This window comes from Blennius ocellaris, assembly GCF_963422515.1.
Source record: "Blennius ocellaris genome assembly, chromosome: 18".
Lineage (NCBI taxonomy): Eukaryota > Metazoa > Chordata > Actinopteri > Blenniiformes > Blenniidae > Blennius > Blennius ocellaris.
The window spans coordinates 16,853,530-16,868,236 of NC_137667.1; the positions used below are offsets into that span (position 1 = coordinate 16,853,530).

The following is a 14,707-nucleotide window of genomic DNA, read 5'->3' on the forward strand; positions in this document are numbered from 1 at the left end:
TCGAAATTCTATTCTGCCAGCTGAACGCCATAGGCTTTTATTTTGACATGAACACACGCAACCGGAACTTCATAACGGGATGACACTCCACACAATACATTTCTCATTTCTCAGTCATGGTTGCACACCAACGTCCAACAAAAGCAAAGAAGCAACCCACCATAGCTCAATTGGTTAGAGCGTGGTGCTAATAAACCAAAGGTCATGGGTTCGATCCCTGTATGGACCACATAATTTGTTGCCCCCAATAGAGAAATTCAGTTCTTTTTTTAACGCAACGTTTTAATGCAAAACCCAATTTTTACTCAAACTAGTCCAGAAGAAGTCAGGTTTTTGATGAAACCTTCCATTGCTAGCGCAACATAGCAACTGTTCGATTCTCGCACGTGGCTCTGAATGTTTCGAAGCTCTGTAGTTAAACTGAGACAATGCGGCTTCAATAAACATGAGTTAAGCGATACGTGCAGCTAAAAAGCGCTGCCTTCTTTAAACTTAACCAAAACTAGATAAAGATTACCACGATACAACGCAACCTTCTGTAAATGAATTTTTCATATTGGTGACACCAAACAATTATATGTCCCAACACAGGAGATCTCATTCCTCAACCCACACTCAACTCAGTCAAGTTTTCACATCTCAGACATTTCTATTAACCATCTTTCCTACATCTACTAAATGTATTTTTCTCCCCTGTCAAATTCACATAAAAAAAAAATCCAGCGACCTCCGTTTTCAACATGTGCCATTTGGTGACTCCAATCACAGTGAATGAAATTTTTTAAGCAGTGTTTTTCCACCACTGTGCCATTCTGCGAGATATAGTCAGGTCCAATTTAACATTTTTTCTAAAAAAAAACATTTACTCTCTGAGCCGCTGTCAGCTGTGAGAGCAGTGTGCAGAGTTATCTAATTAATATACTGTGTCGAGCGCTGCGAAGATTTGCTCTGAATTGAAATTCTACTCTCCCAGCTGCCCAGCAGATGCTTTTATTTTGACATGAACCTACATAACTGGAACTTCATAACAGGATAAGACTCCACACAACACATTTCTCACTCATGGCACACCAACATCCAACAAACCAAACCAAACTAGACGAAATAATTAACTATCTGAACCGAGGAACAAAAACACAACACAAGCACAAACCAACACACACAATAACCCTCAATATCCTCCGGCAACACATAACCTGAACTCCCATCATGCCCTGCAGCGACCAACTCCGTGATCGCTACAATACTCTTCACCACTAGATGGCAGCACAGAACGTTGCTGGTGAAATGAAACTTAACAGAGGTCAGTGTGGTTAATCTCCACCTGCTGCTCCCATCTTGTATCAAAGTACTGTGTCAGTGACAGTGATGGAGAAGTTTTTGAAAAGTAAAAATGTGAACCAGGATCTCAGCTCTTCATCCATCAGGTCCAGGTTTCACACTGAGTAAGTCAAAATAAAAAAAAGAAATTGGGAAACACTTTTTTCTGTATTTATTTGATTCCTGTTGATAAAGCTTTGATGAGAAGGACTTTATATTGTTAGTATAGGCTACAGAGTTTAACATTTGCCTCGAGATCTTTCCAAAGAAAAAAGTGTGCCTTGGCTCAAAAAAGGTTGAAAAACACTGTTCTAGAGGGAGCAATGCATGGAATTCATTGTAAATATAAAATCTATATTGAATATACAGTGCATGTCTGAAAGAAATGATTTGATTCCATTGTACAATACTAATACTAATTACTCACATATCCAAAGTAATTGTGTACTACTTTAAGTGCTCCATAGCCCTGATCATCATTGATTCTGTTTGATATACATGAAGACACAGTAGATCATGAGACAGCGCACATACATAACAGAGGATCTTTCAAAAATGCACGTTTTCCTAGAAGGCACCATTCTGGTTGGTGTTTCAATAGAGATCACACTAAAAACTACTTGGTCTTCTGCCCATTCACTTGTGTTCAATGATAATTGGAATATTCAGTCTTTTTCTTTTTCTAGTTTTTTGAGGGTTGCTTTGCAACATTGTATCACTCTGGCCTGAAGCTTTACACAATCTGTATGTCAATGCAGTCATTCATCCACATATCTTCTACAGTATATGAGGTGGGGTTGTAGCTCTGGACTCAAAGAGTATTTGACACAGAGACAAACTATCACACATCACCGAAACACATTCACATCTAGAGCCAATTGAGGACAAATGCCACAAACGGAGAAAAACCCATGTTGGCTTGCAATCTCAAAACCACATTTGTATTCCTGTGAGGTTGCATCACAAACATTAAGTAATGTTCGTACAGGTGAACTCAGGTTATTATTTGTTTGGTTTTTTTAAACGTAGGTTCAAAAACATCACCTTTTTTGACACGACCTTTTTTTTTTTACCTGAATCAGCTCTCTTCTATGTTCATTAAATTATCTTTTATTGATCTATTTTGGCAGCACATGATTTAAAGTACACACAATCCAGACATTATTTTAAATGTATTAGAGAAACAAAGAAAGCACACACTCAAACAAACTTGATTGGGTTTAAATTTTTTCTTCCTCTCAGGCTCTTCATCAAAGAATTCTCGAGAACAACTTTGTGATTGTTCGATGCAGAGATCTGGCCTGGAGAAAACAGGACTCGGAGAGGTTTTATGCTGAACATTCAGGTGCGTACACGTCTCCTTCATGTCTTTATTTTGCTAAAATGAGCAAAGTCCTCTTTGTATTATCTTCATGTGGTGAAACAAACGAGTCTTTAGGAGGCACATGCTTCAATATGTGTGGGAAGAAACAATTGAATCAATCTTGACGGTGTTACTTCCGGGTGTACACACTGATAAGGGAAATCTATTAAAAGATAAATCAATTTCCCTCTTGTGTCTTGAGCGTGAAGATCAGTCTGTCGAAGATTTCAAAAATATATTTAAAAAGTTTAAAGTTGTCTTTAATTCTCAGAGCGATTCTTCTACCAACGGCTTGTTGAATTCATGTCAAGGTAAGCCGACGCACTGACGTCATAGTCAATCATTAAATCACGACACTCCTGTGATTATGTGTTTGGATGAATGTCGTCATGCATGATGACTAAATAACCTGCTCGCGTCTGTTGATACCGCTCCTACTTCATGCTCAGCAAGTTCCCAATAAATCATTGTCTCCCACCTCACAGCAGGAGTTACACTGCCCTGTTTAGCACAATGTCCCCGGAGCAATTGTTTGTAAATCACCACATTGCCGCTTCTCCTGCCCCGAGCTCCCACAGGCCGGGGAAACGGGTGTTTGGAATCACATTGTCGTTTCTCTTCGGTCACGTCGTTGCTGCTACAGCAGCTTATCTCTGGGTGATGCTGTTGTGTAACTGGAAGCGCCGGAGGCCAGTCGAGCCTGAAGACGCAATCAGTTTGCATTGTTGAAGCCGGAATCTGATAAACTGATAGAAAGCTGCATCTGCTGGATGCATATTAATAGGCCGGCTTTCCACCGAGGCGCCTCTGGAGTGAATAGATTAGATTTGAATGAAAACGTCCAATGTTCAAAATCAAGCATGTGTAACAATCAGTCAGCCAGGGCAAAATTTCATGTCTTCGTTCGGTCTGTGGAGCCAAATATAACTATGATTCATGACTTCTTCCTCCGCAGTGGGCCGATGCGAGCGTACATTCTGGCCAGAGAGGACGCCATACGACACTGGAGGGAACTGATGGGGCCCACCAAAGTTTTCAGAGCCAGATACACGTCGCCGGCCTCCATCAGGGCCCAGTTTGGACTCACAGACACGAGGAATACAACTCACGGCTCAGGTGGGAAATATCCCCAATCGCTAACATTCAAGCACTTGAAATGAGAAAAAAAAAAAAAAAAAACATCAGCGGGATTATAGAAGTAAGAAACAGATTGAGAATATCAAATTACAGACTAAACGTGTAATTATCATTGTAATTAAAAGAAGTGTTTGATTGTGAATGCACATTGAAACACAGTTCAGCAGGTCAGGTGGTCAAAATAAATTAATTTATAATACCGTTATTAAACTCTGAACGAAGGCAAATGACAAGATGATAGAAAATCATAAATAGTAATATCTTCTTGTTTCAAACCAAAGCAGGGAATATATATATATATATATATTTAAAAAAATCACATTTGAATCCACTTTTTTTATATTGATGGACAAAGGGAGCAGCACCTGTAATGTTATTATATGAGACAAAATGACTTTAAATCTATTCTGCTTTAGTTCTTCTCTTAATAAATGTCACACTTTCTTATAATTTCCAGATGCATCTCAATCAATTCAATTGAAAAGGAAATAGTTTCAAGCATTTCTGAAATGCAACTGTGATGTTTCGAGAGACTCTGTATTTTTTGGACTATAATATAATGAACCTTCAATCGTACTCCACAGTTTGTAGTACTCAGATTAAACTTCACGCTGGACTTCCTGTCTGCAGATTCTCCCGAGTCGGCTCAAAGAGAAATCGGCTTCTTCTTCCCAGATTTCTGCGCGGAGGAGTGGATGAAGAAAGAAGAGCCGTCCTTTCGATCAGGACCGATACATTACGACCATCGAAACCACGTCCACTCGCTGTCGGCACCGAGTTGACTCCAGATCAGAAACTCTCTGGCGCTGTCAGGAAAGGACAGGCCCGATGCGTGAAGTGCCAGTATTGTCGTACAAAGTCATTTCAAATGGGGACCAACCACCGTTTCGTTTAATTTATTGTTGTTAGAAAACACACGTGACCAGATATAAAAGGGAACACTGTATTCTACAAAACAACACGATGCAGTTAGACAGTGTTATCATCACAAGCTTGGGTCTGGGTCTCCACTGTAAAAAGTGCAATCGTCACCAACTTTCCTGAGCCAATATCGATTGTTGCAGCAGCTACTACATGTTGTGTAATACTAAGACTAAGAATATAGCTTCATATTAACAGCTTTACACGATTCTGTGAATGAACTCCGGATCACTGAGTGGATTTACCTGCTTTCACACACAGATTCAACTTCCATCTGATACTGCATGTACTTGTAAAATGTCTCTGATCAAGGTATGTCATCGCCTCCAATCGTGTCAAAGTGCAGTAAAACATCGTACAGTGTTAAACACAACAAGTTGAACGTGATCCCACCTTTCATTCTGCCTCCAGTCCCTTCCCGTGCTTCCAAAGAGCCACCGGACCTTTGAATATGTGTTCACAAAAGCACATCGATTGACCTCACAGACACTCTCGGGTTCTTTCCAGTCGTCTCGCCCGTCCTCACGTGTTTTGCGCGGCCACCTGCTTGAGACCTTCCGCAGGCTTCATCACCTCGTAGGTGGTGAGCGACTTCTTCACCTTCCCGTTCTTGTCCACCTGGTGGATGCTCTGAGTCACCGTGATGGTCACCTGCTTGGTCGACATGCGATTGTCCTGCCACTTGGTCTGTTCGGGGACGGAGAATGACAGTGAGTGAAATCCCAGTGCGGTGGTTACGTTTTGTTTGGCGCAGCAGGATGGGGGGGGGAGGTGCATTGTGATTCCCCACAATCCATGGTGACAAGGTGGAAAGGTTCAGAGGAATTTTGTGACTCGCATAACATTTAAAAATTAAATAAATAAAAGCAATAAAATCTAGAATTTGAGAAACTTGAAGCAGAAAAGTGACTAAAATCAATCAATTAAAAATAACTTCGACCAAAACATTCAAACTTTTACAGACACACTTTTGCAGTTTCTTTTTGAGACTTGAGGTGAACGATCCATTAGTATTGAATTAAACTTAAATGTATTCTCATTCAGTGATGCTACATTATTTTCTGACTTGTCTGACTCTTTAGATATGACATCTTGTATATCTAACATTTATACCAGCTTTAATATTGACTCATGGTAAACATTGCCATCAACTATACACAATAAAAAAATAAAATACAAGTAAAGCAGCTTTAAAAAGGAACTGGTTCAATCGTAGAGTAATCTGGTGGAGGCTTACAATCTCCTCGGTGTGTAAAACACTTCTGCGCTGCACTGTGGTCCCGGTTGAAGGCGTCCCGCCGTCCTGTGGCGGGGAGCCCAGTATCGGCGGTGGGCTGCTGGGTTTCACGTCGTCCAGGCTGGCTTCAGACACGGCCGAGCAGACCTTCAGGTAGGCCTGAGCAGGAGGAGGGAGGCCGTCTTCAAAGAAGTCTGGAACTGTAAGAAAGTGAAGCAGTTTCGTTTGGTAATCGTGGTTCTGATTATTACAAATTATAAAGTCCCCAGCGTTATACAGAACAATGTAATTCCCACGAGTGATTTGAATTCAATCACCTTCAAGTAAAACTAAAAGTCTCCACTTGATTAGTTTTGTTTGAAAACTACTGTGATGGTGAAATACTGACCTGCATCAATATCTAGTGTCATAGTGGTTATAATACCACTGATAGGAGTCCAGCCTTTCCGTGTGGAGTTTGCATGTTCCCTCTGAGCATACATGGATATTCATAGAATATTTCATCCAAAAACTTGTATTTCAAGCTCACAAAACTCTACATCAGGAGAGTAAAACATCCATAGGCACAGAACCAGAGTCTCCGAGCTGGATCGCGTCATGAAATTTGCCAGCTGTGAGCATTTTATTTGACAACAGTGAGCGCACATTAGTTTGTGTCATGTGAGGATCAGGGGACCAGAGTTTGCAGGCAAACATAGAAATGTGTCCACATTAAATATAATTTCTAGATTGTTATTCTCATCATGATATGAACTCGCTGACTATAGTTTTCGGTACCAGCTACATGTGGTCAGATATTTTATTCCTTTGAAGATGTAAATGGTGTAATAAAAATATAATGTGATCTGTAACTGAGGCATGATATTGTTGAATAATTCATTCAATTTGAACTTTGTAAGGATATATTAATACTTTATTTCAGTAACGCAAAGACAGATGGACAGTTTTTTGTTATTCATAGATTATAATGCTATTATTTACTGGCCAGGCCCACTTGAGCTCACTTGCTTTATTTGACCGCTGGAGTGAAATGATTTTGACACCTCTGCTCTAAATTGACCGTATGTGTGTGTTTCTGTGTTTGTCCTGTCCTTTCAGTGTGTCCTGCCTTCGTCCAGTCAGCTCAGATCAGCTCCAGCGCTATAGGGTGGATAAAGTAATGATAGATGGATCCATAATGAAAATACATTTAAAAATTGAAAGGAAAATTTGTATAATTATCTAGATTTCATTAGATGTACAGATATTTTACAATATGAAACATTTCGACATAATAATTGCTTGAAATGTGTCTCAGGAGCTGATGAGGCAGTGTGAGACAACTTGAACAATAAGTCCCTCGGTGAAGTCAATAAAATCGATCGAATCAAGATTGTGTGGCTCGAGATGAAACGTGAACAGCAGCTCCTTCAGTGGCACGAGTGAATTTCTGTTCTGTATTATGTTTATTCAAAATCAAGCTTATTTCGCGGGTCTCAGAGAAAACATGCTGTGTTGTTTCTCCTGCAGGTGTGAATGACTGTCAGGAAAGAACATGTACATTTATGTATGTAAATATGTTACGTTTAGATGCTGGCAGAGCCTATTTATTTTATCTGAGAGTCTTTCTTGGAATAAGACAACACCCCTAATAGGAAGCTGATAGTGTTAATTGATGGATGGCTATAACCCTGGCGTTCGCTCAAAAGACCAGCTTCCTTCATTAGTGTATGAATGTGTTTTCAACATGCATTAATTAGATACAGACAGCACAAAAACACTGCCCTGAATGTGTTACAGAGGTTCAATAAAATATCACGTTAATGTGAAGCCACTGTTTGATGCAATCTTTTTGTTTTCCAGCCGCTAATTAATTTGGCTGCTTCTGGGTCGACGCTATCTCTTCAAAACAGCTTGATTCAATCTGTCCTCACAAAGACATCAAGGCTCCGCTGCCTGCATTCACCATAACGGCTGTATCTGTTGCCATGAGAGCCAAGTCCTGAACCGAGGTTTTGATGCGCTCCATTATTCCCACTTATTGATTTACTTTCCTCTGCCTTTAGAGAAAACACACCCTCAATTCAAAGCAACTTAACAACAATAGAACGTGCATCAAGTACATCCATCTGTTTCTGGTTCTGGAAGCAGGGGGACAAATGAGTTACTGCAGAACGTGAGAACAATGGCTTCCAAAGCTGTCACACATCATTGTGTCATGCTGAGGCCTTGACTCCAGCATGAGGGCGACTACAACCTTTTTTTTTTTTTTTTTTAACCTTTATATGAACACTTCTTTCCTCAACATTGCATTCTTGGTCAAATCAACTGTGGAAAACATACAGAAGTAAAAAAACTACAAAGCATCTTATACAAGATTTCTACTGCAGGTAAAAGTTACCGGACGAAAAAAAACATTACTAATATAATCACATTACTCCCTTCAGCATGGCTTTGAATCTGAACTCACCAAATGGAACTTCCAATGAACCAAATACACACTAAATACATGAATGATAAAAGGCTCCAATAGTTATGATCCACACATTAAAGAGGCACTGTGTAAAATCCATGTGATGCCTATGTTAACCAATGGGTGGCGACGTGGAGTCCGTTTCGTTCCAGCTCTGTGTTTTGGTTGCTTGTTGCAGCGGTTCAGAGGGGTCTGCTGGACAAACCACCGAAACATGCTCATCAGGTAAGCTACACCAGGGGTCTGATACCTTTATGAGCAAAAGAGATGATTTTCCACCAAGTCTAATTTGTCTGCAGCTGCAAAACATTCTAATTATCTGAAATAAAGAAGAAGAATATAAATATCTTAAAAAAGAAAAAAAAAAAAGGCTATACATACGAAACATAAGGTGGCATTAATGAAATGTCAATGTTAGATATATTATTGTACTTTTTTTTTTTTTTTTTTGCAGATATAGCCATTTTTTAAGGTTTTTTTCCTCCCTTTTCCATTTTCCTGGTTTTAAACATGTGGGCTATGTCTCTTTAGCTATTTAACTGTTTACCAATGGTTTGAGCAGTTTTAGCTATCCTACCAATTTCTTTCTGGGTTTCCTTTTTGTCTTTTTTGCAACATGTGGCTCCAGAGCCACATGTTGCAGGCCCCTGGACCACAACAATGTGTAGTTGCCATTGTTGCATTAATTATTCCACCTGCTGCTTCTTTCACTGGTTCAATACATCACCTTGCAGTGCAAACATGAATTGCGTGGTGTAATATTACTGACTTTGGTCGTGCAACCTGCAGCTCATAAGAGAATCATCTTTAAGATGACATCAGCACTGTGGTTTTTCAGAAACATTAAATATTGTACTTTTGAACGGGAGAAAACCAAATTAACATCTAATTCATATGCTGTGAATAATTTACCTTTCAGGCTCATCCTGACCGCATAAATTTATTCTCATCCCCGTGTTTACTCCGCTGTAATTCATTCCTCTTACCCGGGCTGATGGTTTTCTCTGAGGTGAATCCAGCCTCCGAGTGCTCGGAGGGGATGCTGTGGATGGATGACAGGGGGATGTCGGTGTCGGTGCTCGTCAGCCATGTTGACTCCGTCTCCTTAGTCCAGCTCTCCAGGTAGCGAGGCTCCAGAGCGTCCGTCCTGCTCCCCCCGCAGCCCATAGCTCTGTCTCGGGGCGCGCTCACCTCCCAGCTCAATGTTTCTTTGGAGCATTCACAGAAAAAACAATACAAAACAACAAAAAAAACACATTTCAGCTGGAGATCTGATTGAGCTAAAAACATATATTTTCAGTTAAAAAGTGCAGATCCAGTGAGATCTAAACAAGTTGAATGATATAACACATCCATGCTTGACGTCATACGTGTCACAACAAAAAAAAAATCTGCATTACATTCTAGTAAGATATTGAGAGAATCCTTACAGCAGAGCAAGCAGCTGAAACCAGGCGCCCTCATAAGGATGATCTCCAGTGACTCCTGTCCTCCGCAGGGTAGACTGAGTGACTGTCTGCTTTCACTCTCTTACGTCTTCCTGAGGGCATTTAAAGGCATCATCTTATGGTCAAGCAGGTCAAGGGGACCATTACATGCAGGGGTCAGTCAATCAAAACATCATTAGGTCAGCTTAAATGAAGAGAATGAAAAAGGTCAAGAGAAGTAAGAGAAATGTATCCTTTGTCATTTTTGTTAGGATTAAAAAACACAAATTAATTGACTATTGTTTTATAAAGGCACGGAATTATTTACTTTTGTAGTCATTTATTGGTTCATGTGTAACCTACTGCTGTTAAGATAATTTATATGTGTATATATAGAGCTTACATTTGAGGCACTGAATTTTTTAATGTCGAATAATATTTTGTGTGTAATATACTTCATTCATTCATATATCCTGTTCATGAAAAACTTTCGATACACTCCTGTCAACATTATTATCACGTTTCTACATTATTGTTATCATAACTGTTTAAAAAAAATACTTATTCCTATCTGTATTTTTATTACTGTTTACTTGCTGCAGAAACAATGAAAATGTCCCCATTGTGGGACAAATAAAGGATGACCTAATTTTTACTCAAGTACAAGTAAAAGCATAAAGTACTGTTCTATGCATTAATTGCATTGTACTGCATGTAAGTATAGGAATTCAATTAACTTTGACTATCCAATGTATCTATGTCCAAGGCTGAGATGAACAGAATAAAAGTTACAAGCTTGTAAACAAAAGATATAAAGCAGAAATTGTCTTACTTAGAATTATAAAAATGAAAAGATTGGAATATGTATCAAGCGGATTCACATACATGGTTGTGAATTCAAGTATTGGCTCTGAGCAAAGTAAAAACATTGTGGAGGGGCTTAAAAAAGGAAAACCGCACAACTTAATTACAGTAATGTGATTATAATTTGTAACCCTGATTGAATGTCTTACAGATTACAATCTTCTTATAATTGTAGCAGATGACGTCTGAATTGTATTGATGTGTTGACTCTGAGCAGCCTGCTCATTCAGGCCTCCTCTGGATCATTGGATCATCTGGATCAGAGCCTCTTTTATTTATTTATTTATTGATTGATTGATTTTTTTTTTCTCCAGAAAGTGAAGCAGCCATGAAACAGCGGCGCTGGTTAAATGCGCACATTTATTAACAGCTTCTTCTGTCATCTCTACGGGAAAATACGCGTCGGATCACACAATAAACGCACTTAACAATAATAATCATAATAATCATAATAATCATAACAATGACGGGTAACGAGGGAACGCCGGTATATGGAGCCAGTCTCTGTGTTCAGCCTTACTGGATGGAGTCTGGGTGAAGTCCGTGTTTTCGTCTCGCCTCGCTGCTGCTGCGCGTCGTCTTGTCGTCAGAACCGCAACATATTGGAGAAAATCCGCCACAATCCGGAGAGGAGAGGAGAGAGACGCGCTGCTCGGCTCTCCGCAGCGCCTCCATCCATCCTCAGGAGGCGGAACAGAGGTGGATGTGAGAGGGGGAAGCACGCAGCCTGTGCCGGGATTGATGTTGAAATTATAGGAGCAGCGACCTCAGCAGTTGCCAGGTGAACTTCTAAATAAGGCTTAAGGTCCCCCACAGATTGGGATTCAAATTTGCTTGATCACATTAGATTGTTTCAAACAAAATCAGATGTGATCGTGGAAGCCTTTTATACATACATATTGCTGGAAGCAGGTTGTTCAGTTTATTTAAATATGTCTGGTTGTTGCATGATTTGGACACTTGGTGGCAGTAGTTGGGCACAGGTTGCATTGTGTTAGGGGGCATAGGTCACTTTATTTAGGTTTGCAAAGGACACAAGACTGAAAATAAGCTCGAGTTTACGACTTGTCTTAACCTCATCTAATGTCAGAGCAGTTTGTTTCTGTCCAGCGGTGTTTAAAGGAGTTTTGAAGTCTCAACATGATACTGAAATCAAAATATCAGTCCTCAAAGTAATTCTGAAGAAGATTGTTCAGTCTTGTGTGGACACTATTAAAGGGGAGCATTCAACACCACCAACCACATGTTCACTCCTCCGCCCACAAAAGGACACTCCCAACACACTCCTGCATTCAAAGAACAGGGCTGGTGAATGTCCACCCAACCGTCCATCTGTCTGCTCCACTGCTTCATGAAGACAGAGAGTCAAACACTCACACGACGTGCACATACCGGCGATTTGCATCAATTACAACCTCACGTGGACTGTGGGAGGATACAAGAGTAAATAGGGAAAACACACACACACACAAATTTCACATTATTGAAATAGCCTGTCGATTGATATTTGTGTCCTGACTATGGTACCATGAATGGAGCAAAGTAGTCAATGGGGGAAAAAAAACCGACTTCACAGTTTGTGAGACAATTGTAAAATTCAAGAACATTATTCCTTATCCAATCCTGATATGACAGATATAAATCTCACAGAATAATTCAACCATGAAGAAATATGCTTCTTGCACAACTTCATACAATTTAGTTTTCTTGCCAAATTGTCCCGACGGCTGAAAGTTTGTGTAAGTATAATGGAGAGATTAAAATGACAGATTAAAATGCAAATAACTCAAACATTACAAAAACTTAAATGTGAAAGAGGCCATATGGGAGGCATGATGACCAGCTTTTATGCAACATTGAAAAAAGGGGCTCAGCGAAGAGGCTGACACATCCATCTCCTCTGATATGATAAAATCTGTCCTGCAGGTTGTGAGTCGCCTTCAGGGCCTTCATGTCAGTTGGACTTCCCTTGCAGATATTTGATGGGAGGCGACCAGTTGAATCCTAATAACCACCACCACAATAACCACCAGCCAACCAGACCACGTTCTGTCCCTCATGCAAACACTAACAGGTACTCAAAGTCCTTCATTCCCTCTTCCATAAAGCTCTTAAACACAGACCACACCCATTTTAAAATTCAAATGACCACAAATTACTATATGGAATTATCTTTGTATCATTATTGTTCTTACCATTGTACTGTGTTGCGCTGCCTTGCTTTGTGCTTATCTTATCTGGGTTTATTGATTTGTTCTTTTCTGACATTTCCCCATGTCACATGCCAATTCCTGACAGATTGATTGATGCCTGACTGATGACCGAATGCAGTGTGAATGCACAAACTGGGAAAATGCAAATGAATTGTCCCTTGTGGGATAAATAGCGATGTCTGAATCTGAATCAAGCGGCTGTACTTTGGCTTTTCCACAGTGACGTCACAGCAGGGACTCAATCATAAATGATCTATAAAAAAGCAAAGAAACCAACTGCTGTCTTCTCCACCTTTCAGACCTCGGCTGAACCGCAAGACAACCTGTCCATGAAGATCACAAACACAAGTGAAGGCAATGCAGAGCCGGGTCTGAAATGGATAAAAAAAAAACAACCAAAAAAACCCTCCCTGCCAGTGCAGAATAACAGCAATCCAAGCTTCCCACAAGACATCTTATGGCCACACAGTCATCGTCCTTTTCCCAATCCACACATGTGGAGAAGATTGTCAGACTCCCATGGTCCCACAAGAGAGTAAAAAGCTGTTGGTCCCTGGTCAAATTATATTCTGCATTACCTTTGTCATCCTGAAGTGTGACTGAACCTGCACAAACACAACTCAGGAAGATTACAAATCAAAGCTCACCAGGCTCAGCGGTGACTCCTGCACAGTGTGGTAGAGCCAAAAGCCATGAGGCGTCATGGGAATCTGCCACACAGGTATAGACATTAAGAAACATTTTTTCTTAAATAACACTGTCTTTGTGAAAATTACTTCAACTTTAAAAGTTTGAAACAAACATTTGTATTCTAAAACATGTGAACGCATCCTTTGCAAAAGCCTGACAGCCAATGAAATTGCCGTCGCCTCATGTTCAAATTCATTTAATCACTAAGCAGCTGCTTCTTTCTCAAACTTGGATTTTATTGATTGCTTGTGAAACTTCTCACTTGGCAGCCGAGAGCACATTCGTCATGGCTCGACGCTGCGGCCAGTGCGATTTCCGCATCGAACTGGAGGCACAAATAAGCATCATCCCTCTCTGCGCTCAACTGCAGCGTGAGGGTTGGAAAACTTGCAGCGGCTTTGAGAGAGGAGCGTGTTTGCATAAAGCCAGGGTCATTTATTTCTGACACATCTGCTGTCAATAAGGCGCAGTGCAAAAACACAGAGGAAGAGGAGAGCAACCACCGTCGGATCAATTCGCTAATGTGGAGGCTCAGCACTCGCTCCTGCAGGAGAGATTTAATGTCAGACAGGATGCAGTTTATTATTTGGCCAATTAGGGAACGCTACTCCCAACAAGTGTGCGGACTGGACACAACTTTTCACGAGATCGTCCAAAGATGCAAAGTGCTTGCCACGATATGAAAAAAAAACAACACACACAAAAAAAAAAACTTGAATTAAACATGAAAGAACTTACAAATCATCAACTGGGGATGTACATGCTTCATCGGTTAAGCAGTTAGACGCCCACCCCCTGTCGCTGAGATAACACGGTTATACCATTTTCTTTCAATTCATGAACAGGGCTATCTATCCGTCATTCAGCAATCCACCACTCGTTACAGCGCCGTGACACAACAGCTTGAGTGAACTTTGGTCGTGGAATAGAAAACAACTTCACATGTCAGAAAATACTAGCATAGTCACTCCACTGGAGTAAAGCACAGGCACATTCAATTCAAGCATGGATATTATATTCTACTGCTCCTGCTGGTGTCGCTCCCCATAATCAGGCCTGTTTGATATCATTTACCCAGAGACG

General features: G+C 40.5%; 2 protein-coding genes across 2 annotated transcripts in view; one reads left to right on the plus strand and one right to left on the minus strand.

Annotated features, from left to right (window-relative positions):
• The window catches only part of nme6 (NME/NM23 nucleoside diphosphate kinase 6), a 5,644-nt gene extending 585 nt beyond the window's left edge, over nt 1-5,059 (plus strand). The window contains exons 3-6 of the mRNA XM_080513629.1: nt 2,563-2,665; nt 2,955-2,994; nt 3,639-3,799; nt 4,451-5,059. Coding sequence (XP_080369755.1) covers nt 2,563-2,665; nt 2,955-2,994; nt 3,639-3,799; nt 4,451-4,602 — 456 coding nt within the window. The 3' untranslated portion in view covers nt 4,603-5,059. The remainder of the gene's footprint in view (nt 1-2,562; nt 2,666-2,954; nt 2,995-3,638; nt 3,800-4,450) is intronic.
• A 204-nt stretch (nt 5,060-5,263) lies between these two features.
• On the minus strand, nt 5,264-9,597 carry baalcb (BAALC binder of MAP3K1 and KLF4 b; the record flags this gene model as incomplete). Its single annotated transcript, XM_080514566.1, has 3 exons — nt 5,264-5,428; nt 5,979-6,178; nt 9,417-9,597. The coding sequence occupies 3 exons, from the start codon at nt 9,595-9,597 to the stop codon at nt 5,264-5,266; spliced, it is 546 nt and encodes a 181-aa protein (XP_080370692.1).
• Between the last annotated feature and the right edge of the window lie 5,110 nt (nt 9,598-14,707).